Source organism: Dromiciops gliroides, chromosome 5 (genome assembly GCF_019393635.1).
Source record: "Dromiciops gliroides isolate mDroGli1 chromosome 5, mDroGli1.pri, whole genome shotgun sequence".
In the NCBI taxonomy this organism is placed as follows: Eukaryota; Metazoa; Chordata; class Mammalia; order Microbiotheria; family Microbiotheriidae; genus Dromiciops; species Dromiciops gliroides.
Genome location: NC_057865.1, coordinates 102,245,197 through 102,271,066, shown reverse-complemented (window position 1 = coordinate 102,271,066; position 25,870 = coordinate 102,245,197). Strand labels below are relative to the sequence as shown.

General features: G+C 43.3%; 2 protein-coding genes across 6 annotated transcripts; one reads left to right on the top strand and one right to left on the bottom strand.

Annotated features, from left to right (window-relative positions):
* The first annotated feature begins 1,927 nt into the window (after positions 1-1,927).
* Positions 1,928-2,997, top strand: LLCFC1 (LLLL and CFNLAS motif containing 1). The gene is made up of 2 exons (XM_043968351.1): positions 1,928-2,075; positions 2,801-2,997. The coding sequence occupies exons 1-2, from the start codon at positions 1,928-1,930 to the stop codon at positions 2,995-2,997; spliced, it is 345 nt and encodes a 114-aa protein (XP_043824286.1).
* Positions 2,998-3,629: 632 nt separating this feature from the next.
* Positions 3,630-25,053, bottom strand: KEL (Kell metallo-endopeptidase (Kell blood group)). Of its 5 annotated transcripts, XM_043967391.1 has the most exons (19): positions 25,048-25,053; positions 24,489-24,599; positions 23,514-23,640; positions 22,962-23,153; positions 17,952-18,076; positions 17,420-17,566; positions 15,844-15,900; positions 15,549-15,737; positions 15,093-15,238; positions 12,102-12,234; positions 10,508-10,615; positions 9,424-9,522; positions 8,922-8,999; positions 8,005-8,105; positions 7,705-7,815; positions 7,390-7,457; positions 6,427-6,596; positions 4,697-4,792; positions 3,630-3,889 (listed from the first exon to the last, which is right to left on the bottom strand). In XM_043967391.1, the coding sequence occupies exons 2-19, from the start codon at positions 24,510-24,512 to the stop codon at positions 3,728-3,730; spliced, it is 2,133 nt and encodes a 710-aa protein (XP_043823326.1). In that variant the 5' UTR covers positions 24,513-24,599; positions 25,048-25,053; the 3' UTR covers positions 3,630-3,727. The 5 variants fall into 5 exon arrangements, with proteins under 5 accessions (XP_043823326.1, XP_043823327.1, XP_043823328.1 ...); XM_043967392.1 differs by lacking the exon at positions 7,705-7,815; XM_043967393.1 differs by lacking the exons at positions 23,514-23,640; positions 25,048-25,053 and having other exon boundaries at positions 24,489-24,529.
* Between the last annotated feature and the right edge of the window lie 817 nt (positions 25,054-25,870).

Below are 25,870 nucleotides of genomic sequence, written 5' to 3'. Positions count from 1 at the left end.
TTTTGTCTGCTTATAAAGAAAGGAAAGAAACAGGATATAGGGATTTTTAGTTTTGTCCTTGGGACTTGAGGTCTTTCTCTCTGGGGGAAATTAAGCAGATGAGGTAAGGGGATGGAAGAGGATAGAAGTTAGGTCCCTTTCGTTTCTTGTGTGATCCCTCTTCTACTCACCTGGTGGCACTGTGGATAGAGTGCTGGGCCTGAAGTCAGGAGGACTTGAGCACACATCTGGCCTCAGACACTAACCACGTGGTCCTGGGCAGTCACTTAGCTTCTGCCTACCTCAATTTCCTATCTATTCAGCATGGTGCCTGGAGCCTAGCTATATAAATGTTTATTTCTTTCCCCCTTTTTCTCCTGCTCCCATGTCCCACAAAACCCCATAAGGAAACAAAGTACAGTCTCCTTCAGCCAGCAGCTGGAAGGCCCCCCCCCCCACTGCAGCCAGGAGGGGCCCCCAGTATTTTTCCACCCAGGCACCTGCTCCCTCTACCAGCAGGGTCATTGGGTACAGGGCTAGGGTTATCAGGGCCAAATAGACACTCAAGTTTTATCCACTTCTCCCAGCGACCAGAAGTTCCTCCTTCCACGCTCACCCAATCACCAAGCTAGGATTTCTTTTCCTTCCTTCCTTAATCTGGCCCTTTACAGGGAGTCTCATGCGTGCGCTCACACGTGTGTCTTTATTTCTGTGAACATCAAGATGACTGCTTGTGTGGGTCTAAGTACGGGCACGTGAGTCGGCTGAATGATTTGTTTCTACAGAAGTCCCTGTGCAGATTGGTTCGGCTCCCCCAGGTGTCAGTAATATTCTTTGCCTAGTGCTCCCTTCCTCTCTGACAACAGGGTCTGCTGACCAGCCCATATCCTAATCCTCTTCCCTGCCAAACCTCTACTCATGCTGATTTTCTAGGTGGGGTGGGACATCTGGAAGGAGATAATTAGCCACTGCTAGTCACTGGTAACAGGCTGTCTGAGGGAGTGCTTGGGGATTGGAAGTCTCCCTGCATAGGTCTGGAATAAATACCAATTCGCAGGAGGCATGCTTCATTTCGGGCAAGAGGAAAAACTGTCTAGAAACATTCCACAGTCCTAACAGGACAGGATCTATTCCCTTAGATAATCCCTCCTTCCTGCCCTATAATTGTCCCTTTCCACTGCATCCCTTCTCCCTGTCCTCTGCTTTCCAAAACCATGAACTCTTTGGGAAAGATCCAGGAGTACTGGCTTCCAAATATTTGTTCCCTGGGCCAAGTGTTTTTTCCTTCTTTGTTTATGAGAATGTGAACTGAGAGATACTTCATGAGAGGGTATCCTAGGCTGTGAGCATTTGAGGATAAATTAGTCCAGGAGAGAGCATGGTATTTAAAGGGAAACCCAGAGATGAGGGATGAGTGAATGAGAGGGTAATGAGCCTTGGTTGGACTCAGAGTTCACTCCATATACAGACCAGGTGTGTCCCTCCCACTTTCTCCCCCATCTCCATCACCTAAGGCCTCTCCCTCATCTCTAAATGATGTTTTCTAAAGAGAGAAGTGCTGAGTTAAGGATTCTGTGTCTCCTATTCTCCTGCTGAATCTCAGTTTTTCTGATCTTCCCTTCCCCCACTCCCACCTCCACCCCGACTAAAAATGAATAGGATGACTGAAGAGAGTCCCTTCTAGCTACTGGATTCTGTGAGCCTTCTGAAAACCCATGCTGCCCTTCCATGTCTATTCTCCTCTGTCCTTATGAGTGGGGATCTGCTGTGGGGTTGGAACATGGGGTCAGAGCCAAGGCTATGATATCATAGAGCCCATGAGGTCACAGGTTCTTCAGACAGGAAAGTAAGGGTGTTGAGGAAGGGCAGGGGTAGGGGAAGGGGCAGGGGCAGGCGCTGCTCCCTGAGCAGGTGGAGGCCCATAGGCAGAGGGCCAGTAAATGGGCGGATGACTTCTCTGGGCCCCAAGCTCTACCGGGCATCGCTCCTGCTTTGCCTCTTGCTGTTGCTGCTGCTAGTTCAAGGAGTGAAGCCCCTGAGTGGGCACCCAAATGGGAATGGGAGAAGCCAAAAAGAAGAGGAGGCCTCCCCAACAGGTGAGAGAAGAGGGGAATGGAAAAGGGACTGTGGTAACCCTGCTTATACCTCAGCTCAAGACTGGGATGAGCTAAAAGAGAGATGTGCTTGGGATGAGGGTTACTGTCTGCACTGGGACAGAGGCAGCTTGAGTCCCTGTTACTGCAGTGAGGGAGCACCATGTCAGGGTCTACAGTGTAGGTTATGTCAGTATCAGAGTTAGGGCCTTAGCAATGTGTATACAGCATTTAGAGTGTGTTGGGGGAACCAGAGCAGAGGGAGTGGGTACTACTTGGCCACTTACTGATTTCCTCTTACCCCACTGGTAGAACTACTCCCCAAACACTGAATGTCATATGTATTTACAGGTGGAGATAAAAGAGAAGACTAGGACTCTGATGGGTCGAGCTTAGGCTTGTGGTGATGATAACATATGTTTATGCTACTTTGAGGTTTATAAAGCAATTTTATCATGAATACATGAGGTAGGCAGGGCAAGTATTCTCCCATTTTAATGATGAGAAACTCAGTGACTTCACCCTAGTCCCTTGGTGAACAAGTACTTGGAGCAATGTGGAAGCCATTCTCTAGACTCCTAAGGCCAGTGCTTTTGGCAGGATATTGTGTCTGGGGATTCCCCCATACATTCCCTTCTGATTTCAGACCAGATTTGGGAAGGAGTCTGTCAGAGTTGACTGAGGTCAGGAAACAACCCTTCACTCTCCACTACCTTCCCTGATTCTAGGTGAGGGTGAAGAACAGCTAGAGGAACAATTTGTGGCTTCATCAATTGGAGAGATGCTACAGTTGCTGACCATGGGGCACCCAGAAGAGGAAGAGGCAGACGTAGAGGTGGAGACGGAAGAGAGCGCAGCCGTTCCGCACCACATCTATGACCTGGCCTTTTGCTTCAACCTTGCCAGCATCCTGGTTTTTTTATGAGGGACATGGAGGTAGAGGTCATTGCCTGGTTTCTGGATGAGGAACTGGACATCTACCTCCGCTTCATGATTGCCTACTGATTTCCCCTGACCCTGGGGTTACCACTCTCCAAGGGGAAGTCTGCACTGATTCTTGCTAGCTCTCACCCTCTGGTTCTAAACCTTGGCCCCAGATGGCACTTGGGAACTGGAGTGTATCTGTTTCCGAAACCACTGCCTGATTTCTGCCACTAAGCCTCCTGGCCATCACCACCCTGGGCCAGAGACACCATTTCCCTCTCCCCACTCTCTCTCCTTCTCTGCCCTGTGATGGAGATGCCCAGAGGGTTGGGGATGCGGAGGGAAGCAGCAGCAACAGTAATAAAACCCCCAAAACTGATAGAGGTAGCTCTCTTTGTGTGAACCAAAGCCCTAACTAGCCAACTGTCCCCCCTCTCATGTATTCCCATAACTACTTATCCTTCCAATTCAGTAACTGGCCATTAGACATTCAGTATCTGCCCTTTCCTTATCTTATTTGTGGGAGAACCCCATGGGATTTTTAAAAACCACCACCATAGAGCCCTCTTTTTTTGTCCTGGATTTTGTACATAGAGCACAAAAACAGAGAAAGGTGACAAGGAAAGAGGACGGAATTTTTTTTTTTAATTTCTAGAAGTAGGAAGGTGGTGGACACCTTGGTCCCCATAATTAAGTGCTTGGTTGATGACCAGGTAGCATCTTCAGGCAGATCACCAGAGTTGACAATGCTTCCCAGGGTTCATAGGGGTACCCTTTGGGCAGTTGAAGTATCTGGCAAAGGTTGGGGTATTGCTGAGGGGCCCATGGACTCGAAGGATAGGAGGGCTGTGGAGGTCTTGAGCATCCTGAAGGTTGGGAGTGCCACACATAACCTGGGAGGAAGGAGAAGTCAGCCAGATGGAGTGGGCAGCAGGTATATGGACACAGTGAACGGGGAGGGTGGTCACTGGTTTGGAAATGAGGATTAGTGAGATAATATTTCAGGGGTCAGAAAGAAGATAAGAAGGCAGAGAGATTGGAGTGGACCCTAACCCACGGTGGAATAGAAAAGGATGACTATAGTTCAGAGGGAGAATAAGATTTGGTGAAAGGAGTGTGGCCATCTATGGTAGTTTTAGGGGAATATTGTAAGTTAGCTATGGTCTCCTGCAGCAAATACATAAACTGAGATTGGTGGGGTGAGATTTGTGGAAAATAGTCTATGCTAGTGTGTGGAATGTCTGTAGAGAGATGGACTATATTGAGGTCATGCACTATTGCATCTGGGGTGAGTAAGGCATCATTGTGTGTGTGTGTGTGTGTGTGTGTGTGTATGAGTGTATCCAATATCAAAGAAGGAGGAGGAGGAGAAGAAAGAAATGGGAGATGTCTATTGTAGGGGAGAAGTGGTGGGGATAAAGTCTATAATAAAAATGATGGTAGAAATCTGTGAGGAAGATTAACACGTGGAGGTAGTGAGGTCCTGATCTGCAGAAGGGTTACTGCAGAAGGGTTACTGCAGGGGGAGTTAGGGAAGAAATCTTGGGAAGATTAGGAGTTATGAGAAGCATCTAAGAAGAGAGACTCCAAGCAGCGAAGGCATCTGGGAGAGGGGTTTTGAGGTAAGGCTATAAAATAAGGGAATTTTAGTTTGCAGAGTAGGGAAAGGTCTGAGTTGGGTATAGGGACAGCTCCCTCACCTGGCCATAGCTTTGATAGAAGAGCTGATAGGGACTGAGGCCCAAGCTAGGCAGGATGGTCTCCCCTTTATGTTTCTGCTGCCACTTCCTGTATGCCTGGGGATGGTGTTGATGGTGGGGAGAAAAATAGGAACATGAGATTTAGAGGTGGAGAATCTCAGATAGAGTGGAACTCAGAAGCCATCTAGCTCATGAGTACCCTCTCTATAATATACCAGATTAATGGTCAACCTAGACTTTTCTTGAAGAGCTCCAGTGAATAGAAAGTTGTTCTTTACATATAACCTAGATCTATCTGCCCAGTTGTGCCTTTCCCCCATTATTCTTATTAACTCTGCCCGAAGTGGACAAGCAGAAAAAGTATAATTCCCACTTTCATATGATAGCTCCTTAAATTCATGAAAACAACTGCCATGTTCCCCCCACCCCAAGTCTTCTCTTCTTCCAGGCTTATTATCTCCAGTTCTTTCAACTGATCATCATGCAACATGATCTGAGAGCTATTAACTATCCTCTCCAGATTATCAATGCTTTTTATTAAAAAACAGAATAAAATAAATGGCACCCAGCACCAGACACAATATTACCAAATTGGTTTGGTCAGAACAGATTATAGTCCAAGGCTTTATGCATCCCCAAATCACACTGAGTTGTTTGACCACCATAGTGCACTGTTGCTTCACAATAATCATTAGGCTGTAGTTCACTAAAGCTCCCAGATCATTTTCATTGCAATCTAACCATGCCTCTTCTTCCATCTTGTATTTGTGAAGTAGCTTTTTATGAATCCAGATGTAAGAACCTGTGTTTATGTTTATGAAATTTTGTCTTAATCGTCTTAGCCCATCGTTCTACCTTAGATTTTTGGCTCCCAGCTACATCTAGTGTTAGCTATCACAGCTTTGTGTCATCTGTACATTAGATAAACATGCTAGCTACACCTTCAGCCAAGACATTGATTAAAAAAATATGAGATGGCACAGAGTCAGAACCCTGATTTAGGAAACTGAGGACCAGAGATTACACAGGTAGCAGGTTAAAGAGCCAAGATTAAACCCAGGGTCATGAATGAGCTTTTGACTATCAGCTTTCTCCATTGGTTTTTTACTCCCCCCATACCTCAGCTTGCATGCACTTTAGGAAACTGTCCTTGGACTCTGCATGGCCCTCTCCCCTTTTACTCTATATTCACCATAGGTGATCTGTTCCTAGATGGCTTTTACTGCTACTACTACCCCTACCCTAGAGAGAGTAGAAATTGAGGCATTAATTAGGGTCAAGAAAGATAGGATTTAAGAGCTAGCTTGGAAATGGAGGATAGGGGTGGAGAGATGTCACTGGAGGCTTGGGAGAACCTAGATATCCAGTGGGAAATAGGAGGGATTGCCCAAGATGGCATTGAACTCAACGAGGGTAAGAAAGGACTTTGTTGACAGTGGCCAATGTCCCTTGACAGGCCCAAAGTATTTTCTTTTTAGAGGGATAAGCATCTGAGGGCAACTTAGTGCACTGGAAAGAGAATGAGCTCTGGAATCAGAGCACCTCGGCTCAAATATGCCTTTGAAACTGTGACATGGGGCAGGTCACTCAAATTTCCTGGGTCTGAGTTTCCTCAAAAGTTGGGGTTGAACTAGATAACTTCTGGAGCTCCTTCTGCCTCTAGAGATCTAGAGATCTCCATTGCTGGAATCCTGCTGGAGCTCCCTTCCCAGGCAAGAGAACACAATTACCTGCATTGCAATAACCACTGCACCCATATCAGCAGCATTCTCCAAAAGGGCATGGGAGCTATTGAATGTGCTCCCTGCTGGCAGTGAGAAGGATTCATAGTGTTGCTGTAAACAGAGCAGCTCCCCATGCAGGCCGGGCATGTCACAGGCTGGGCAGCCCCCTGGGACCACTGTGGTAAGTATAGGAAAATGTCGATAAGTGTGTCTGCAAAGTAAGGGAGCAAGTAGGGGATATCCCAGTCTGGACAACACCGGGGACCAGAGATGTAACTAGCATTGAGAGAATGGGGATTTGCCACAAGGTGCTGACAACAGAGGGACAGTTATCCTCAGGGAATTGCCCTTGTCCTGAGATCGGCCAGACTTTCCCTCCATGATGACCTTGTTACTATACCTCACCTCATGGTCCTACTGTAGCCCTGACCTCATGTGGTACCCCTGACCTGGCTGGTCCCCAAACTCCATGTGTAAGAGGGCTGGATTCTTTTCTTTCCCATCCAAAGCAGAACTGTCATCTTCTGCCCTCCAGTGCTGCTTCTCCCACAATAAGCTCATTTCTGTGACAACATAGCCCCTCTTCAATAGACTGTAAGTTCCTTGAGAGCAGGGACTATCTTCTGCCTTTCTTTGTATCTCCAGTACTTAGTTATGGTACCTAGCATATAGTAGGCATTTAATAAATGTTTTTTTGACTGGCACTCCCCCAACCTATGCACAACATTTTCTCCCTCTGGTTCAAATAGATATTGCCCTACTCAGGATATTGTGGGGGTGGAGGGGGATAGGGGAGTGTGATAAATTCTTCCTACCCACCCTCAACCTCTTGCCATAAGTCTCTCATTCAGCTTGGTGGACTTGTCAGTGTTCACTACTTTAGCTACGTAGTACCCTTCCATTCTTTTGAGACCTCAAAACTCATACCCAAAGCTTCCATCCTCCCTCCTGTACCCATCTGTTACCCACAGTACTGGTCGAAGATGTGCATTAATTCATGGGCCATCACACTGCCTGCAGCTCCAAAATTCACAGCACTAAGAGAGAAGGGAGTGTAGTCAGGGAGAAAGCAGGAGCTCACCTACTGACCACCTCCAAATGCTCCAACTTTAATCTTCCTATTGGCTCCTCTCCCCACCAGGAGACCCATGCCTCTTCTCTACAACCTTCTTTCCCTCCTCTTTCAAGGATTTCCTTCCCTCACTCCCTTCTCTTCCTCAAGGACCCCTATCCTTCCCAACAACCTTCCTTTTACTTCCCTGTCCCAGCCAAACTTCTCTGTACCTTGGGTAGCCAGGGTGGAAGAATGGGGGCTGTAGAAGTCCAGCAGGGAAAACAGCCACATTATCAGACATGGAGTAATAGGCATTGACCTCCCAAGGGGATACCTTCCAACTGTAAGAGGAGGAACAAAGATGAAGCCCCAAACCCTGCCATTTGCCACACCTCATCCTTAATACCCAAGGTCAGGGAACCAACCTTAAACAGTTCCTGGCCATCCCACCTTGTCCTTGTTTCTATAAATTCCCAAGTTTCCCTCCTTATGATCCAGGATAAAGGTTTCTCTGACTCACTATCTTTTACCTGTGACTATAGGGAGGCCCCAGGAATCCTCTCATGGTCCTCTCTCGGAGGGATCGGGAACAACTCAGGAACGTCTGAAGGAAACTGGGGCCAAAATTGATCTGGGAGGATGAGGCAATATGGAGACACACACTGATGTACAAACAGCTTCCCATAGAAACAACCAGGCTGTAACAGATAGAGAGTCTGACAGCCTTCCAGGGACTCAGCAGTCTCTTCCCGCGAAGAAGATTCACACAGACATAGACACAATGTTACAGACACCAAACACACATCTAGATCCAGTTTAAAAAAAAGTATGCTCACAGCTAGATATAAAACCCAAATGGTTTCTAGTTCCTTTGCTTCCTCATTTTGCCATAGTATTCCATGGTACAGAGCAGGGTTCTTAATCTTTTTTTACTTTTCCTTGTGACATGGTCCCCTTCAACAGTCTGGAGAAACCTATGGCCCTCATCTCAGAAGATTGTTTTCAAATGCATAAGATACATATAATTGCAAAGGAAACCACATATATTGGAACACATACATCCCTATACACTAAAGGGATACATATACAAATGTACACATATGTGTATATGTGTGTATATATACACACATGTATACCAAGATATATATGTATATGTATATAGGACATGTGTTAGGCTTCCTTTAATAGTGCTTTCACAAAAGGGAGTGGTAGAGGGGAATAACCACATTGGCATGTATGAGAGGAGTAGGGAAGACATTCTCGGGGAAGCCAGGGAGATTCAAGATGAAGAAAAAGCTAGGAAAAGGAAGAAAACAGAAAGGAGGGGTCAGATAGGTACAAAGAGTTCCAGAGTAAGCACCGGGGGTGGGGGGTTGGGATGGGGGTGGGAAAGACAGGGATAAGGGGCCAGGAAGAGTTGGAGATAGGGATAGGGTCAGTTACTCACATCCTGATAGTCTTGTTTGGCTGGATCAGGTTTCAATACTTCCTCTGGGGCCCCCATTTCTACTTTCATCTTGGATAACTGGGAAAACATGGTAGAGTGTCAAATATTGGATGATGGAGAATTCAATGCTATATATAAGGCAGAAACTTTCCCTAAGTCTTGTGTGTTTGTCTCTTTAATGACTGTATTTTGATCTCCCATTAGAGTATGAGTTCTCTAAGGGCAGGAAATATCTTTTGTCTTTCTTTGTGTCCCCAGCACTTAGCAAATGCTTGGCACATAATGTTTATTGACGTGTGTGTGTGTGTGTGTGTCTGTGTCTGTGTATGTGTGTGTGTGTGTATCTCTGTTTGTGAGTCTGGGAATCATATCTGTACAACTTGTCCTCTGGTCTCTTTGTCCTTTTTGTCACCAGTACAATATCCCCATACTCAGTGGTATCCTGTCCCACATTCCCCAACTTTTACTCCAACACCCTTCATTATCCTTCCTTTTGACATACCTTGGTCTGGGCTTCTCTCCTGCTTCCTTCATCTATCCATCGAAGCTTCTTCAGGTGCCTGCTCAAGGCATTTTGGATCTCAGAGAAAAGTTGAGTGGCCTGGTAATTGGTGGAAAGGGATTGAAGGAGATGAGATAAGTATCAACCCTTAACTCCTACTGCTGGGGTCTTTAAAGGGGGGGGATAGACTTCTTGGGGGGTTGAATGGTGATGGAGGCTGTGATACTTGGGTTACTAGAATTATCAGGACCATCTGGTAAAGAGAGGGGCCTTGGGGAGGAAGGGAGAAAGTAAAGGAGATGCATCAGTCTCCTGATGGTGTGTATCCCAAGGTCCCCCTTGAGTGTCTCTTCTTTCTGTGACAGTGAAAAGGAAAAGCTGAGGTATGCAACAGATATGACTGCTACCCTCAGAGATTGTGCTATCTGATATAGGAGACAAGGTCCCTACTATTAAGGAATATCTTGTTTAATGGATGAGATACAATCATTAGGGAATCCAATAAGACTAGGCACACAAAAAGAGATAGACCTAACACAAAGAAACAAGGGAAAAGTGCCAATATTTCAGTGATATTTCCAAGGGGAAGTCATTTCCCTCTTCTAATGTGAATTCTTTGAGCAATCCTTTTTTTCCCCACTCCCTCACCACTCAATGAACCTTGCTTCCATATTCATTATTTCCCTAGGTAATGTTTTCAATCTCTCCAAGCATACTGTCCCTTTCCTTTTTACCTTCAAACATTCTGAAGTCCCCTCAATTTTTTTTTGGTGAGGCAGTTGGGGTTAAGTGACTTCCCTAGGGTCACACAGCTGGTGTGTTAAGTGTCTGAGGCTGGATTTGAACTCAGGTCCTCCTGACTCCAGGGTCGGTGCTCTATCCACTGTGCCACCCAGATGCCCCAGTCCCCTCACTTTTAAAACAACTAACTCTTCACTTTTTTCATTGCTGTCCCTTTTTATGACCATCTGATTAATTTAAATATGTTCTGAGGGATTCAATAAAAAAGATTCTGGGAGAGTGTGGGCAAGGGAAAGAAGAAAAAAGATTGAATCAAGTGGATGGGGGAAGAATTCCATTATACAGCATCTCGGCCGCCATGGCTGAAGGTTTCCTGAACAAACATTGCTCCCAGGGTGGGCTCAAAGAAGTTCCCTGTCTGCTCAATGCATTTCTTCCATCGAGGGATGGTCTGTGAAGGAAAGAGCAAGGTCACTGACTCCTTCTGGATTCCTTCCAATTTAAACCCCAGAAAACACAATAAATTTACATTTACATAGCCCTCTATGGTCTGTCAGTTACTTTCCTTTTAATGACCCTATGGCATAATTAGTTCAAGTAGAATCTCTTCTGTTTTACAGATAAAGAGACAAAGGCCCAGAGAAGTCAAAAGTTACTCATATAACAAGTGTTAGAGTTAGAATTTGAACCCAGGACTCCTGATACAGATTTTAACTTCATTAAAAACAACAACAAAATAAAGCTTCCCCATGTGAAGTTCCTTTTAAAGGACCAATAAGTAATTCTCAATGAACGAATTTCATGACTAGACTCTAGTTCTTCTCTGAAGCAGGGTAGCCGTATCTAGGCCACTGCTTTCTTTTGAGATCTATTTTTTTATCTCCCTTGACTTCTTGTCCATTGAGGGAATGGCTCTTAGTCTTATACATTTGCATATGTTAGTTGCATCTAGTTTGTATTTCAGACCTTTATTGAGATTATTATTGCAAAGCTTTTCCCCCCTTCTTTTCCTAGTTGCATGACTTTTCTTTGTGCAAAACCTTTTTGGTTTCACATAATCAAAATTATTTGGGTTTTGTGATGATTGGGCATTTGTTTCTTTTCTTTTCTTTTTTTTTTTTGTTGCTGTTTTTTGTTTTTTTGCAGGGGGTTAAGTGACTTGCCCAGGGTCACACAGCTAGTAAGTGTTAAGTGTCTGAGGCCAGATTTGAACTCAGGTACTCCTGAATCCAGGGCCAGCGCTTTAACCACTGCGCCATCTAGCTGCCCCCGGGCGTTGGTTTCTAAAATGAATTGCACCTTTATCCAGGAAACATAAGGAAAAGAGCACAGGACTTGAAATACAAAGACCTAGGTTTGAGTGCCAGGTCTGATGCTTGTCAGCTATGTAAGGATGGGGAAATCATTTGCTTTTTGAACATCAGTTTCATACTCTGTTAAATACACATAATGACACCTGCACTGCCTACCTCGCAAGACTGTGGCAAGTCAGGAATTTTATAAAGTAGTGAGTATATGTATATATAGAAACGTATATATTATTATTATTTCCTGACATTCGTTTTCACTGATGGTAGTGGTGGTAGTGTTGGTGAGGAATACAATGCTGAATCCTTTCATTCAGTATCCCCCACAGCTTACTTGCTATAAAGGAGTGAGTCTGGGGGGTAGAACAAGAGACTCAGGGGTACCTACCTCTGTTAGGGGTTCAGTCTCTAACATTTGGTGGCAAGAAAATGAAGCTTTTTAATCGCCACAGGATTATTGATAGGATCACATGCCATGACTAGAGGTTCTCCCCTCCAGCTAACATTTGCTTTCCCCCCCAAGGCATCAGTTTTCCCTTCAGATTTAATCATGCTACTTCTGGTAAAGTAATTTGCAAATCCCACCCTCACCAACCCAGACAGAGGGGGTTATATCGAAAGTTTCCTCACAATGGGTGACTGTCCTGTTAGTTCCTGAAGCTTCTGGCTCAGATTCCGCTGTGCATTCTGGAAGTGACTGTCTAAGGCAGGGATGAGCATTGATACCAGCCCTAGGATCATGTGGCTTTGAAGGTAGTCATTTCTCGGAAAAAGAAAACACATACAAGGAATACATAGGGCACCCTAATGGATAGAGTACTAGGCCTGGAGTCAGGAAGACTCATCTTCCTGAGTTCAAATCTGACCTCAGGACTTACTAGCTGTGTGACCCTGGGCAAGTCATTTAACCCTGTTTACCTCAGTTTCCTCATCTGTAAAATGAGCTGAAGAAGTAAATGGCAAACCATTCCAGTATTTTTGCCATGAAACTTCACTAAGCATCATAAAGTTGGACACAACTGAAACAACTGAACAACAACACAAAATGGAATAAAGTGGGGATAAGAGATAATCTAGTAGGGCAGCTAGATGGTGCAGTGGGTAGAGCACCGGCCCTGGAGTCAGGAGTACCTGAGTTCAAATCCGGCCTCAGACACTTAATACTTACTAGCTGTGTGACCCTGGGCAAGTCACTTAACCCCAATTGCCTCACTAAAAAAAAAAGAGAGAGAGAGAGAGATAATCTAGTCCACTTCCCTCAATTTTCAAAAGAGGAAACAGTTCCATAGAAAGAAAACTAGACCAAGGGGACACATATAAGAATGAGAGTCAAAGTTGACCCTAGGACAAAGCTTCGGGTCAGTATTTTGACTTCAAATCCAGTACAAAAAAAGATACAGGTGGGTGGTTAGGAGCAAACTAGTTATATGTCTTCTTAAGTACCCCTGTGATCAAGTTGCTTCTATGTAAATGACTGTTTAAATAAGGAAGCCAAGACCTGTACTAACATTAGAATGATGGACTAGAGCAGATAGCAGGTGCAAAAATAAATCAGAAACTGGGAGGAACCTAGATATCCAGCTAAGAAAGAAAGAACAGAAAAGGAAAGAGGAGAGGGAGTGATGCAAAGAATATTAGGACCCAAAGGGACTTTAGAGATCATCTAGTCTGACTCCTTTATTTTACAGTTGAGGAAAGTGAGATTAAGTGAGATTAAGAGGCTTGCCGTAGAGCCCACAGGAAGTAAATATCAGAGATAAAACTTGAAGCAAAGTCTTCCAGACAACAAATCCATACTTTTCCCACTCTGTGCGACACTGGACAAGTCACCCTAATTGCCCTAACATCCAGGGCCATCAACAGTTGTCTTAAAATATAGCTTGTCATTGGACTCAGATGGCACTGGAGGATCAAAGAGTGAGGTTGGTGACCTTGCACAGCCCTTCCTCATTTCAATTCAATTCAATGCAAGTCATGACATTACTCTTAGACAACCAGGAGAAGAGGGTCTAGGCAGGCAAGAAATAGGCTGGAATAAATGCATGATTGAATGAATGAATGAATGAATGAATGAATGAATGAATGAATGAAAAAGCATGTAGTAAAAATGTACTATGTACTAAGGACTGTACTAAAGGCAGGAGATACATAGATGAAAGCAAAACCTGTCTCTTCCCTCAAGGGACTCACATTCTGATGAAGGAGACAACACCCTTAGAAGAATGGTGACAAGAGGGACACTTTGGTTCCGAGGTGAGGAGGCCACCGGGGAATAGTTTGGCACAGCCTTTTCAGAAACAACGGCAGAATTTATTTCATCATGTTCCAGAATGGGAGTTGGGGGTAGGGAGTGATAAAGGGAAAAGGCATGCAAGATGACTGGTGATTTGATGCTAGAATAAGGTAACATATGCCCAAAGTCCAGGGTGGACAAGATACAGTGTAAACAGTGCTGGATTTCATCCCAAGACCTGAGTTCAAATTCCAGCTTGGATAAATCAGCCTCTCTGGATCTCAGGCTCCCAACCTCTAAAATGAAGGGATTGGATTGGAGGTTCCTTCCAGCTCTAAATCTGTGGTCCTGGTGTTTTCCTAGTAATATTCCTTCATTCTTTCACAAGTATTTGGTCTCTGCCTACTTGAGTATAACCAGGCTCCTAATATAGTCTCGAACCTGGATTAAATTCTGTTGCCTTCAAGAGTGGCATAAATGATATGTGTCACTGTGGATAACTTACTAAAATGAGGGATTATTGGAGAGAGGAAACAGCTAGTTCCCTGAGAACACAGTGCCTAGGAGTCCCAGAATCCTCATGTGGTAGCAACGGAAGTGACAGTGGAGGCAGATAGCTTGATCCTAAAATTTTTTTAGCCCTCCCCAACCCCATCATCACCCTTCCCAGCATAGTCCCCATTGTTGTTGTTGGTCAGTTGTTTCAGTCATGATGGACCCTTTGTGACCCCATTTGCGGTTTTCTTGGCAAATAAACGGGAATGGTTTGCCACTTCTTTCTCCAATTCATTTTAGAGATGAAGAAACTGATGCAAACAGCTTTAAGGAACTTGCCCAGAGTCACACAGCTAATGTTTGAGGCTGGACTCCAGGTCCAGAGCTTGATCCACCTCACCATCTAGCAGTTCATATATTCCCTATTAGCTCTGGGCTGAAAAGAACTGGACTTCCTGAAGCTATTCACCCTCAGGTCCTCTCATTCAACCTTTTCACTACACAAGCTATTCCATCCCCATCTAAAAGGGTTACATGAATATCAAATGAGATAACATATGTAAAGCATTTTGCAAACCATAAAGCCTTCTATTAATGCTAGCTATTATTTTTATAGCTAACACCTGAATACCCATATCATTTGTGTTTTTTAAGTCCTCTTATGCTGTACTGACTATTCTCACTAAAATCTCCCATGGGCTTCTATGTCCTTCATCCCTCCCCTGTATTCTTTTTTTCCCCCCTCTCCTGTATTGTTTACACCCTCCAGAAGCTTAGTTCATCCTTTACTGTGCTTCTCATATTTTTCTGTATTTTAAATTCTCTCCCATGCCTCCTCAATTTCTCTTTACTCCCTTTGTCAGATATTTTTGCTCAACCCACCTAGTACATACCTGGACTTTGGTGTCTGTCCTATCACCTGGGACATGCCTCTTATGTATTCCAAGTCATGAACCATGATGGGCTGAGAGGGACTGAGGGTCACTGGGGAGAACATTGCCCGCAAACAAGACAGCCAGTCAATGGAAGGGGCCATTTCCTTGAGGGGCACATGGAAGGAATTAGGTATAGGAAGAGAAAGACTGGTCATGGAGGTTTCTATTTAGGACTGGTGAGATGAGAGGAAGGTATTATGTCCAAGGCAGTAGAAGAGACTATTGGGGAATGAGGTAAGAAATAGAGACAGATTGGGCAAGGCTAATAAATGGGTTGTTACGGGGATGGGCTACGTTAGGGGCAAAGACTAAGGGAACAGAAGGTTATGAAGTTCAGAAGACCTTGGTGAAAGGGACAGCACCAAAATGTTGGTGCACTCTGCTTCTCATATCCCTGTCCCATGCCCCAGGCACCTGAAGCTGGGCAATGGTAGTTTCTTGGAAGAGTTTGCCCTCTTGTTTCCTCTGATCCAGGGGCTTTGCAGCCAGAAGGAGTTTTGAAGTTGTTGATATGGATACAGAAGCATGCTCCAACACCACCTTTTCATCTCCCCCCAGCAAGGTTCCCAGTTGCTGCAGGTATGACAAGTATGCCCTCAATATCTGGGGATGAGAAACAGCATTAGACATGGTTCCTGTCATGCCTCCATCTCTTTTTTGGGCATGTGTCCCCTCTTCCCCCACACCTGCCCTCAAGATACTCCCATACCTCAGGATAGTTCTTCTGATCAGGTCGGAAAGGCATTTGAAATTCCGGTTGGTCAATCTGGACAGAAGAAACACTAGAGAGAAATAGGGTATCTGGAGAGGGAGGAAAGGAAAGAGGGGATAGATATGGAGGAGACACTCGGGCACTAGGGAAAGAAAGTCAGCACATGGAAGAAACTATATTGGGGATTAAAATTATGTGGGAGAAATATGAGAGAGAAGGGGAAATAAGTATTAGGGGCAATGAGACTGGAGCTCTAGTCTCTGAAACTGGTGAACTTGGAGAGGCAATTACAATGAGAATAATGTTCCAACTCCTCTTAAAAAATAATAATAGCAACTCACATTTATGTAAAAGTATGAGATTCACAGAATACTTTCCTCAGAACAACCGTCTAACACAGGTATTGTTATCCTCACTTTATAGATGAGGTACCTGAGGCTCATAGAGGTTGTGACTGGCCCAGGGTTATATCAGGAGTTACTCTTGGAGCTGGGATTGGAGCCCAAGCTGCCTGACTCCAAGTTAAACACTCTTTCCAATACTTTATATTTATCCTTCCTACCCCCTATGTCCTTGAATCCACTCTAAGGGACCTTGCACCCTCATTTGTACTTTGTCTCCAGCATCTTCAGCCCTCTCCACTGGCTCCTTCTTTGGCTTGAAACATACACAAGTTTTCAATAGTCTATTGCCTCCATTTTCTTATCAGTTACTGTTTGTAACCTTGGCCAAATCATTTAACATTGGTAGGCCTCAGTTTCCTCAACTGTAAAAGGAAGGAGTTGGAATAGATAGCTTCTGAAGCCCCTTCTAGCTCTAAATTTATGATTGAGCCCAACATCTTAATTTTAATAATTGGGAAACCAAGGCTCATAGACTTGCTCAGGGTTACACAAACAGTGCTCTTTCTACTGTCATCATACTTTCTCCCTATTCAACACAATTTAGCAACTATGCAATATTTCATATTGTTTACTATTTTTTCACATTCATCCTATGATGCTCATTGCTCTGGAAAATTCTTGAGGCTCCAGAAAAAGTATTATTTTTCTTTTGTATTTCATGAATACTTTGTGTTTTATCAAAGTGTTAAAACATAGTGTTCATAAATACTCATTGCTTGATTAAAAAATAAAGTCACGGGGCAGCTAGGTGGCGCAGTGGATAGAGCACCGGCCCTGGAGTCAGGAGTACCTGAGTTCAAATCCGGCCTCAGACACTTAACACTTACTAGCTGTGTGACCCTGGGCAAGTCACTTAACCCCAATTGCCTCACTAAAAAAAAAAATTAAATAAAAAAATTTAAAAAGTCACTCTAGGTTCTGGGGAGGAAGTCAGAAAGGCTTATTCCATGAGAATAATCCTTTGCATTGTACTGCCTTTCCTATTCCCTATCCTTGGGATTCTTGGGGTTCCGGAATCCTTCAGATGGAGCTCCTCCCATTACACATTTATTCTGTGCTCCCCCTCCCACTAGTATATCATTCCCCCTCCTCCTAAATGATGGGTAGGAAATGAAGAACATGAGCAAGTCTGAGGTTACTGTGCAGACGTCTGCATGTATGAGACTCACCTGAATGACAGGCAAGTGTGGAGGACTTGGCTGAGGTCTCAAGTAAGCTTTGAAGAATGGGAAACTGCCATACTGACTCATTAACAGCTTCAAAGTGTGGTTAAAGTCAGGAAGTGTCCAGTTACCTGAGATACGCCAGCCTCCCAGCTGTGGCAAATGGGAATAGAGCTCAGTATGAACAACATTCATTGTCCAGACTATCTCTGACACCTCCAATGTTCAACCCCTGGACTTTTCTCCTCATTGCTCTTCCAAGGTCCTAATTACTTCATGGGCCCTGCCATTTTCAGTTCCCTCCTGGGTCCTCAAATTTTACACACACACACACACACACACACACACACACACACACACACACACACACACACACATGTACACACGCACACACGCACACACACACACACACATGCACACACGCACACATGCACACAGCTATTTATCATTTATGCTCTGGATGAATTTCAGTCCTGAGTAGAGAAGGGGGCCTTTGTGTGGTGGATCTTGCCAAGCACTTGATGCCTTAAGGTCTTACCTCCTCAATGACCTGTATGAGAGGCTCTGCCCCTGAAGCATCAATGGCATCTGTGTCCATGCAGGCTTTATAGAACCTCACAGTCTTCTCCTCTTCAGAGTCTGGAGGCCAGGGGGCTGAGGCTTCTAAGGAGAGGAAGACATGAGGGAGTAAAGAGATGATAGGAAAAAAATGGAAGAGATGGGTGAATACAGAGGATATGGATGGAAGCAGAGACAATATAAAGAAATAAAAAGAAAAAAGAAACTGACGAAGGAAATATACAGAGAAGAGAGAAAACAGGGCTGGCACAACTGGTGTGAGTGATAGGACTGGGAAAGATTTAAAAAGAGGTGATATGGGGGCACAGGTAGATGGTACAGTAGATAAAGCACCGGCCCTGGATTCAGAAGGACCTAAGTTTAAATCTGAACTCAGACACTTGACACTTACTAGCTGTGTGACCCTGGGCAAGTCACTTAACCCTCATTGCCCCACAAAAAAAGAGGTGATATGGGAGAGGGAGACAAGGTAGACTGGCAGTCTTGAAAAGGGGACAGAGAGAAAAATGGTAAGAATAGGAGAAAATTTAAGAATGGAGAAGATGGGAAGCAGGAGAGGATGTAAAAGGAGAGAAAAGATGGGGATGGGATGAATAAGACACTACAGTTATTGAGGAGGATATTGGAGACAGGTAGGCAGTGAGATACAAGAGAGAGGAGGAAGAATAAATGAATGAGAAAAGGGGAGGAACATTCTGTTCTTGGTTCTTATCCACAAATTCCAGTCAAAACCATGTCTTACCACTATCTTTACTTGGATTCTTCTAATTGCCATGACATAATAATAGGTAGTGTTTATACAGGGCTTTAAAGTCTGAAAAACACTTTACACGTGTTATCTCATTTATGGAAAGACAATTGTTTTTGGTTAACAGTTCTCATTCCTAATTTGGTCCATCCAGTCTTTCCAAACTTATATCATTCACTAACCTTGCCCAGCATAAAGGATGTGTTCAGCTGCTTCAGTGTGCAGAAAAGGAAAGCTTGGACAGGTGGAAACAGAGATAAAAGGGAGTTTTAGAAAGGAATAAGTATGGGGGGTGGAGTGGAGCCAAGATGGTGGAGGAAAGGTGGTGACTTGCCAGAGCTCTCCCCAAGACCCCTCCAAATACCTTCAAATAATGCCATAAGACAATTCTTGGAGTAACAGAACCCACAAAAAGACAGGGTGAAATCATTTTACAGCCAAAGACAACTTAGAAGGTTGGCAGGAAAAGTCTGTTGTACCCAAATAAGAGTGGAGCACAATCCAACATAGACTGTGCCAGCATAGACCCAGCCCTAGCCCCAGCAAACTGGGAGTAGGCCTTGGGAGCCTCTGAATCAATAGAGGCAGCAACTACTTATGGAACTCAGCCCACAAATGGAAAGTGGGTCAAACAATTGACCAGAAGGATATTATAGGGATCTCTTAGCCAGCACTGAGGCAAGACCCTATTGTTTTGCCCACACTGAGATCCAGAACACAGTTTTGGGTGGCAGTCCCAGGTGGGGAGGAGAACATGCACATAAGAGCTTGCAGCCATAGTGGAGTGGGACTCTGTTCATAGTTCCAGGGCAGAAAAGCAGAAACACCATTGCTTTCAGATTAGAGCATAGGCCAGGAGAGTAGTAAACATACCTCTCCTTAAACCATACCACCTTGGAAGAACTAAAAACTTACAAATTCCTAGAAGCATCTCTGAAAACAGCTGCACAAACCCCCTGAAGCTTGGGACAGTGAGCCCTCTACCCTGGAAACAGTGCTGCACTTTAACAAAGAGTTAAAATTCAAGAAATAGGCTGGGGGAAATGAACAAACAGAAAAAAAATGCTGACCATAGAAAGTTTCTATGGTGATAAGGAATATCAAAATGCACACTCAGAAGAAGATAACAAAGTCAAAGCTCCTACATCCAAAGCTTACAATGAAAATATGAATTGGTTTCAGGCCATAGAAGCACTCTAAAGGACTTTGAAAATAAAGTAAGAGAGGTAGAGGCAAAAATATAGTGATGCAAGAAAATCATGAAAAAAAAGTCAACAGCTTGGTAAAGTAAACACAAAAAATTACTGAAGAAAATAACACCTTAAAAACCAGACTAGGCCAAATGGTAAAAGGGGTACAAAAAGCCAATGAGGAAAAGAATGGAAATTAGCCTAATGGAAAAGGAGGTACAAAAAGCTCTCAAGAAAAAAAAACTCCATGAAAATTAGGATTGAGCAAATGGAAGTTAATGACTGTATGAGAAATCAAGAAACAATAAAGCAAAAACAAAATGATGAAAAAATAGAAGGCAATGTAAAATATCTCATTTGAAAAATATCTAACCTAGAAAATAGATCCAGGACAGATAATTTGAAAATTATTGGACTACCTGAAAGTCATGATCAAAAAAAGAGCCTAGACATTGTCTTCCAAGAAATTGTCAGGGAAAATTGCCCTCGTGTTCTAGAACCAGAAAATAAAATAGAAATTTAAAGAATCTGCCAATTACCTCCTGAAAGAGATCCTAAAATGAAAACTCACAGGAATTTTATAGCCAAATTCCAGAGCTCCCAGGTCAAGGAGAAAATATTGCAAGCAGTCAGATAGAAACAATTTTAGTACTGTGGAGCCTCAGTCAGGATAACACAAGATTTAGCAGCTTCTACATTAAAGGATCAGAGGGCTTGGAATATGATATTCCAGAGGGCAAAAGAACTGGAATTACAACCAAGAATCACCTACCCAGTAAAACTGAGTATAATCCTTCAGGGGAAAAATGAGAATTCAATGAAAGAGAGGACTTTCAGGTATTTTTGGGTGGGGGGAGGGGCAATGAGTGTTAAATGACTTGCCCAGAGTCACACAGCTAGTATGTTACAAGTGTTTGAGGTCAGATTTGAACTCAGGTCCTCCTGAATCCAGGGCCGGTACTTTATCCACTGTGCCACCTAGCTGTCCCCTCAGGCATTCTTGATGAAAAGACCTGAGCTGAATAGAAAATTTGACTTTCAAATGCAAGACTCTAGAGAAACATAAAAAGGTAAATAGGAAAAAAGAAATCATAAGGGATATTAAAAGGTTAAACTGTTTACATTCCTACATGGGAAGATGATACTTGTAACTCATAAGGTCTTTCTCATTATTAGGGCAGCTATATGGAGTATATTTAGACAAAGGGCACAGGTATGAGTTTAATGTAAAGGGATGATGTCTTTAAAAAAATAAAATTAAGGGGTGAGAGAGGAATGCATTGAGAGAAAGGGAAAGGGAGAGGTGGAATGGGGTAAAGTATCTCACATAAAAGAAGTAATTAAACTTATACAGTGGAAGGGAAGATGGGGGAGGTACTGGGGAGTGAGTGAACCTTACTCCCAGAATTGGCTTAAAGAGGCAATAACATACACACTCATTTAGATATGGTAATCTATCCTGCAGGAAAGTTGGAGGGGAAGGGGATAAAGGGAGGGTGTGATTGAAGGTAGAGCAGATTGGGGGAGGGGGCATTCAGAAACAAAACACTTTTGAGGAGGGACAGGGTGAAAAGATATATAAAATAGAGTAAAATTCATGGGGAGGGAATAGGATGGAGGGAAATAGCAATAGTAACTGTAAAAATTTTTTGAAGCAAGTTTGTCTGACAAAGGACTCATTTCTCAAACACATAGAGAACTGAATCAAATTTATTAATATAAAAGCCATTCCCCAATTCATAAGTGATCAAAAGATATGAAGAGTTTTCAGAAGAAATAATCAAAGCTATCTATAGCCACGTAAAAAAAATACTCTAAGTCAAAACAATTCTGGGATAGTACCTTATGCCTATTGAACCGGATAATAGGACAGCAGAAGAAAATGACAAATGTTGTAGAGGATATGAGAAAATGAGACATTAATGCACCATTGGTGGAGTTGTAAACTGATATAAACATTCTGTAGAGTAATTTGGAACTATGGCCAAAAGAGCATAAAACCATGCATGCTCTTTTTGACCTAGTAATACCACTACTAGGTTGCTATCCAAAAAGAGATAAAAAACAAAAAGTACCTATATGTACAAAAATATTTATGGCAGCCCTTTTCTGGTGCAAAGAATTTGAAATTGAAGAGTTGACCATCAATTGTGGAATGGTTGAACAAATTTTGGGATGAGATTATGATGGAACACTATTTTGCTGTAGGAAATGATAAGCAGGATGCTCTCAGAAAAACCTGAAAAGTCTTACATGAGCTGATGCAAAGTGAAGTGTACTGTATACAAAGTAACAGCAATATTGTAAGATGATCAACTTTGAATGACTTAGCTATTCTTAGAACATAATGATCCAAGACAACTCTAAAGGACTTATGAAAAATGTGATCCCTCTCCAGAGAAAGAACTGATGGTGTCTGAATGCAGATTGAAGCATAATTTTTTTAGTTTCTTTTTCTTGTTTTCTTTTTGTCTGTGTTTTTTCACAACCTGACTAATATGGAAATGTTTTGCATATTATATTGAATTGCTTGAGTTCTTGGGGGTGGGTTGGGGAGGGGACGAGGAAGAGAATTTGGAACACAGTTTTTAAAAAGGTCATTAAAAATTAAATGGTCATTAAATTAAATTGTCATTAAAATTGTTTTACATGTAATTGGGAAAAAATAAAATCCTAAATAAATGAAAAAAAGTATGGGTAGATGGAATTGGGAAAGAGGGGATGAGTTGAAAAAATTAAGATAGATGGAAAAGTAGAGAGGGGGGAACCAAGACAATAGAAACGAGTTAGAGAGCAGACATGGAGAAATTAGAAATATATAGGCAAAAGGAGAGAGGTAGAAATTGGTTGACCTGGGATTCCAGTAGAGATAGGATTGGGGGGAGGCAAGAAGCAAAAAGGAATAACTGAGAGACTTGAGACTTGAATGGTAGAAAAGTAGGGGCAGGAAGCCTCCCAGAAATAAAGATGTGCACCATGCATCCATAAGGTCACTCACATTCATATATATCTTGTCCCTCACTCCACTCACCCAATATCTTCCGGAGTCTATTCTGGTTCTTCTCTTTAAGAACTTGAAGTATGTTCCTGGACTCCTTGGTCCACCCAGACATCAAATTCCCACAGACAAAGCTGAAGAAGTCTGTGCAGGGCAGGGCGCTGGCATTTCCAGTGGTCAGATAACTTGCCACAAGCTCCAGACACACAGGGCTCTCACAGGGGCCTGCGGGTATAGTATGACTGACTACTGAAGAAGATCAAGAGGGATAGAGACTCCCTCCCCAGGGCCCTGGGGAAGAAGCTAGTACAAAATCCAAGGCTGCATGTAAGATTACAGAGGACACTAGATGAACTAGAAACAGGTGACTAATGGCTGGATTTGGGGGGCTAGGACTAGCTTAAAGGACTTAATAGAGTGATAGGGGTTAGGAATTCTTTGTAAGGAGAATGGATGAGAGATATATCAAGGCATTGCAATGGAAGTCAGGGGAACTGGGAGCAGATGTCTTCACAATAGTAAGGAAGAGGCTAGTGGGCTAGGGTAGGGTGGGAAGAAATCTGAAGGATTCGGAATCTTGCATACGGGGTCCACAGGTGTGGAAGGTGTAGAACAGGAGCACAGAAAAGACCAAGATCAAGCTGAGTAGCAGGATAATCATCAGCCCCCATCCCAGCAAGTTTCTTCGAGAACTCCCTTCTTCTCTGGATCCCTGTGGACAAAACCCAAAATTAAGAGACACCAACAGCAAATGGGAAATATACAAAGACAGACACAGACACAAAGTAGGGTAAGGAATAGTGCCAGGAGAGAGGAAAGAGACAGAAAGGAAGCAATAGTAAAGGTCTTTTGTATGTTGTAGGCACTTAGGAAATGGATATTGAATAGAACTACTGACCGGGGAGATGAATACAGAGATAGAAAAAAGAAGGTAGGGAAGTATTAGTGTCAGAACAACTTCATATGAATGGGATAACTTTCCCTACCATCGCCCTCACCAAAATCTATACTGCTTAAAACTTAAGTTGGGAAATGTAATTGAATACTAAAGAGAATAGGGCAGGGGTGGAGGGTGGGGGGTGGGGGTAGGGGTTGCTTTGTTCTGGGAGAAAGAATACCAGAATACAGAGAGAAAAGAGGATGGTGAATATTAAATTATTTAATTCAATCCTTTCATTTATAAATGAGGCAATTGAGGTTAAAAGAGATGAGGTTGTTTGCCCCAGTATCCTGACACTGATCCAATATTCTCATCACTATATCAAGTTGCTTTTATTTCTTCCCAACAACCCCATGGGACAGACAGGATTTGTTTAGGATTCCAACTCAGTTTAGGCCCAAACCTAGATGAACCCAAAGAGAGGAAAACTACCAATCTGTCTCTATTGTCTTGAGGAATCATAGAGGGACTGGAGAATGGTGAAATATGAAAACAGCAGGGCCTCTGAATTGAGGTAGAGTGCAAGGGAAAGAAAGGAAAAGGGAAGAGGAGGAGAAGCAAAAGGGAAAAAAACACAGAATAGTAAACTTTGGAAAAAAAGGTAGAGGGCAGTCCCTTACCTGCTGGGTCCAGACAGTGGCCATTCTGCTTCTAGTTTTTCCCAAAGTAGTGTTACCCTCTACTTCTTCTGGTCTCCACCCTCCCTGACTGGGTGTGGGAGGAGGGAGGAGCTGGTTTAGGAAATGGGGGAGAAAAACAGGGCTTCTCTTAGAACATGAGTTCTTTTCTCCTCACCACCCAGCTACCCTGGGCTCTCTGACAGTACTTTCCCACAGTGTTCCAGAATTTCCTCCATTAAACATTCTTGCATGCTATCCCTCTACTCATAATACCTAAATTAATTTTCCCTTTCCCGTGACCAACTATCTCCTGATTCCATCAGTGTCCTAGTTTAAGGACCTTCTTTCTTCTTTCAATGTCTTCAATTCCTTCTCTCCTGAGTCATGTCTCTGTCCCATGATGCTGAAATCCTGAATTGAATGTCTGGCCTTCTCCCTTTCCCCAAATGTCTTTTTCTCTGTCTCATACATAATCCCTATGTCTGGCTCTTTTTCTCCTATTCCTGTCTCTTTCTGTCCATTTTGCTGAGTTCGTGATCTGATATTGAGGAAACGATACCTTACAAAATCTCTTTCCCCTACAACTTGTGTTTCAAAAAAGGGAAAGCCCTTCCCTTCCCCCACCTCTGCTCCTAGACTCTCTGGAGGTCTGTTTATCTGTGGCCCTACTCATTTCTTATCTCAGGTTCCCAGGGAGAAGTGAAGAAAAGCTGCCCAAGAACTCTTGTCATTTAGACTGTTTTTCTTTCTTCCCTCCCCCCAGGCCTTCTCATTCTTAGTGGATCTTCCATCTCTTTTTTCTGTTCTATTCAATTTAGGCCTGTCAGGGTCTTCAGAAAGTTTGCATGAGTTTCAAGCTCTGTCACTCACTCTCCTATCCCTTGCTAAAAAAAGACTATTTAGGATAGGAGAGAAGTAAAGCCATGACTAGAAAGACTATTGAATTTGAAGTCACAGGACTTAAATCCAATTAGCTTGGCTATTTACTACTGGTATCACCTTGCACATGTCATTTCTCCTTTCTGGGCCTCAGCTTTTTTAACTCAAAATGGAGATAATTAAAATAGATGGTTTTTTTTTATCTGATTCAGCCAGATCTAAGTCCCATAACAATAAATCCTCAAATATTCACTGAACATACATTACACACTATCCAAACTTCAATTGCATCATGACATAGAGGTGACCATGGATTCTCAAAGACTCCAGCGGAGTCCTCCAAGCTCTGGAAAGTCCTCCCATAGTAGAAAAAGATAAAGGATAGAGGCATTTCTCCCCACCAAAGATTTAGCCTTTGCCTGCTTACTTGAACACAGAGCCAGGAAGACAAAAGAGAAAGCCAGAAACTCCCTCTGGTCAGTCAGTGCCTTTTGAATCCCCCT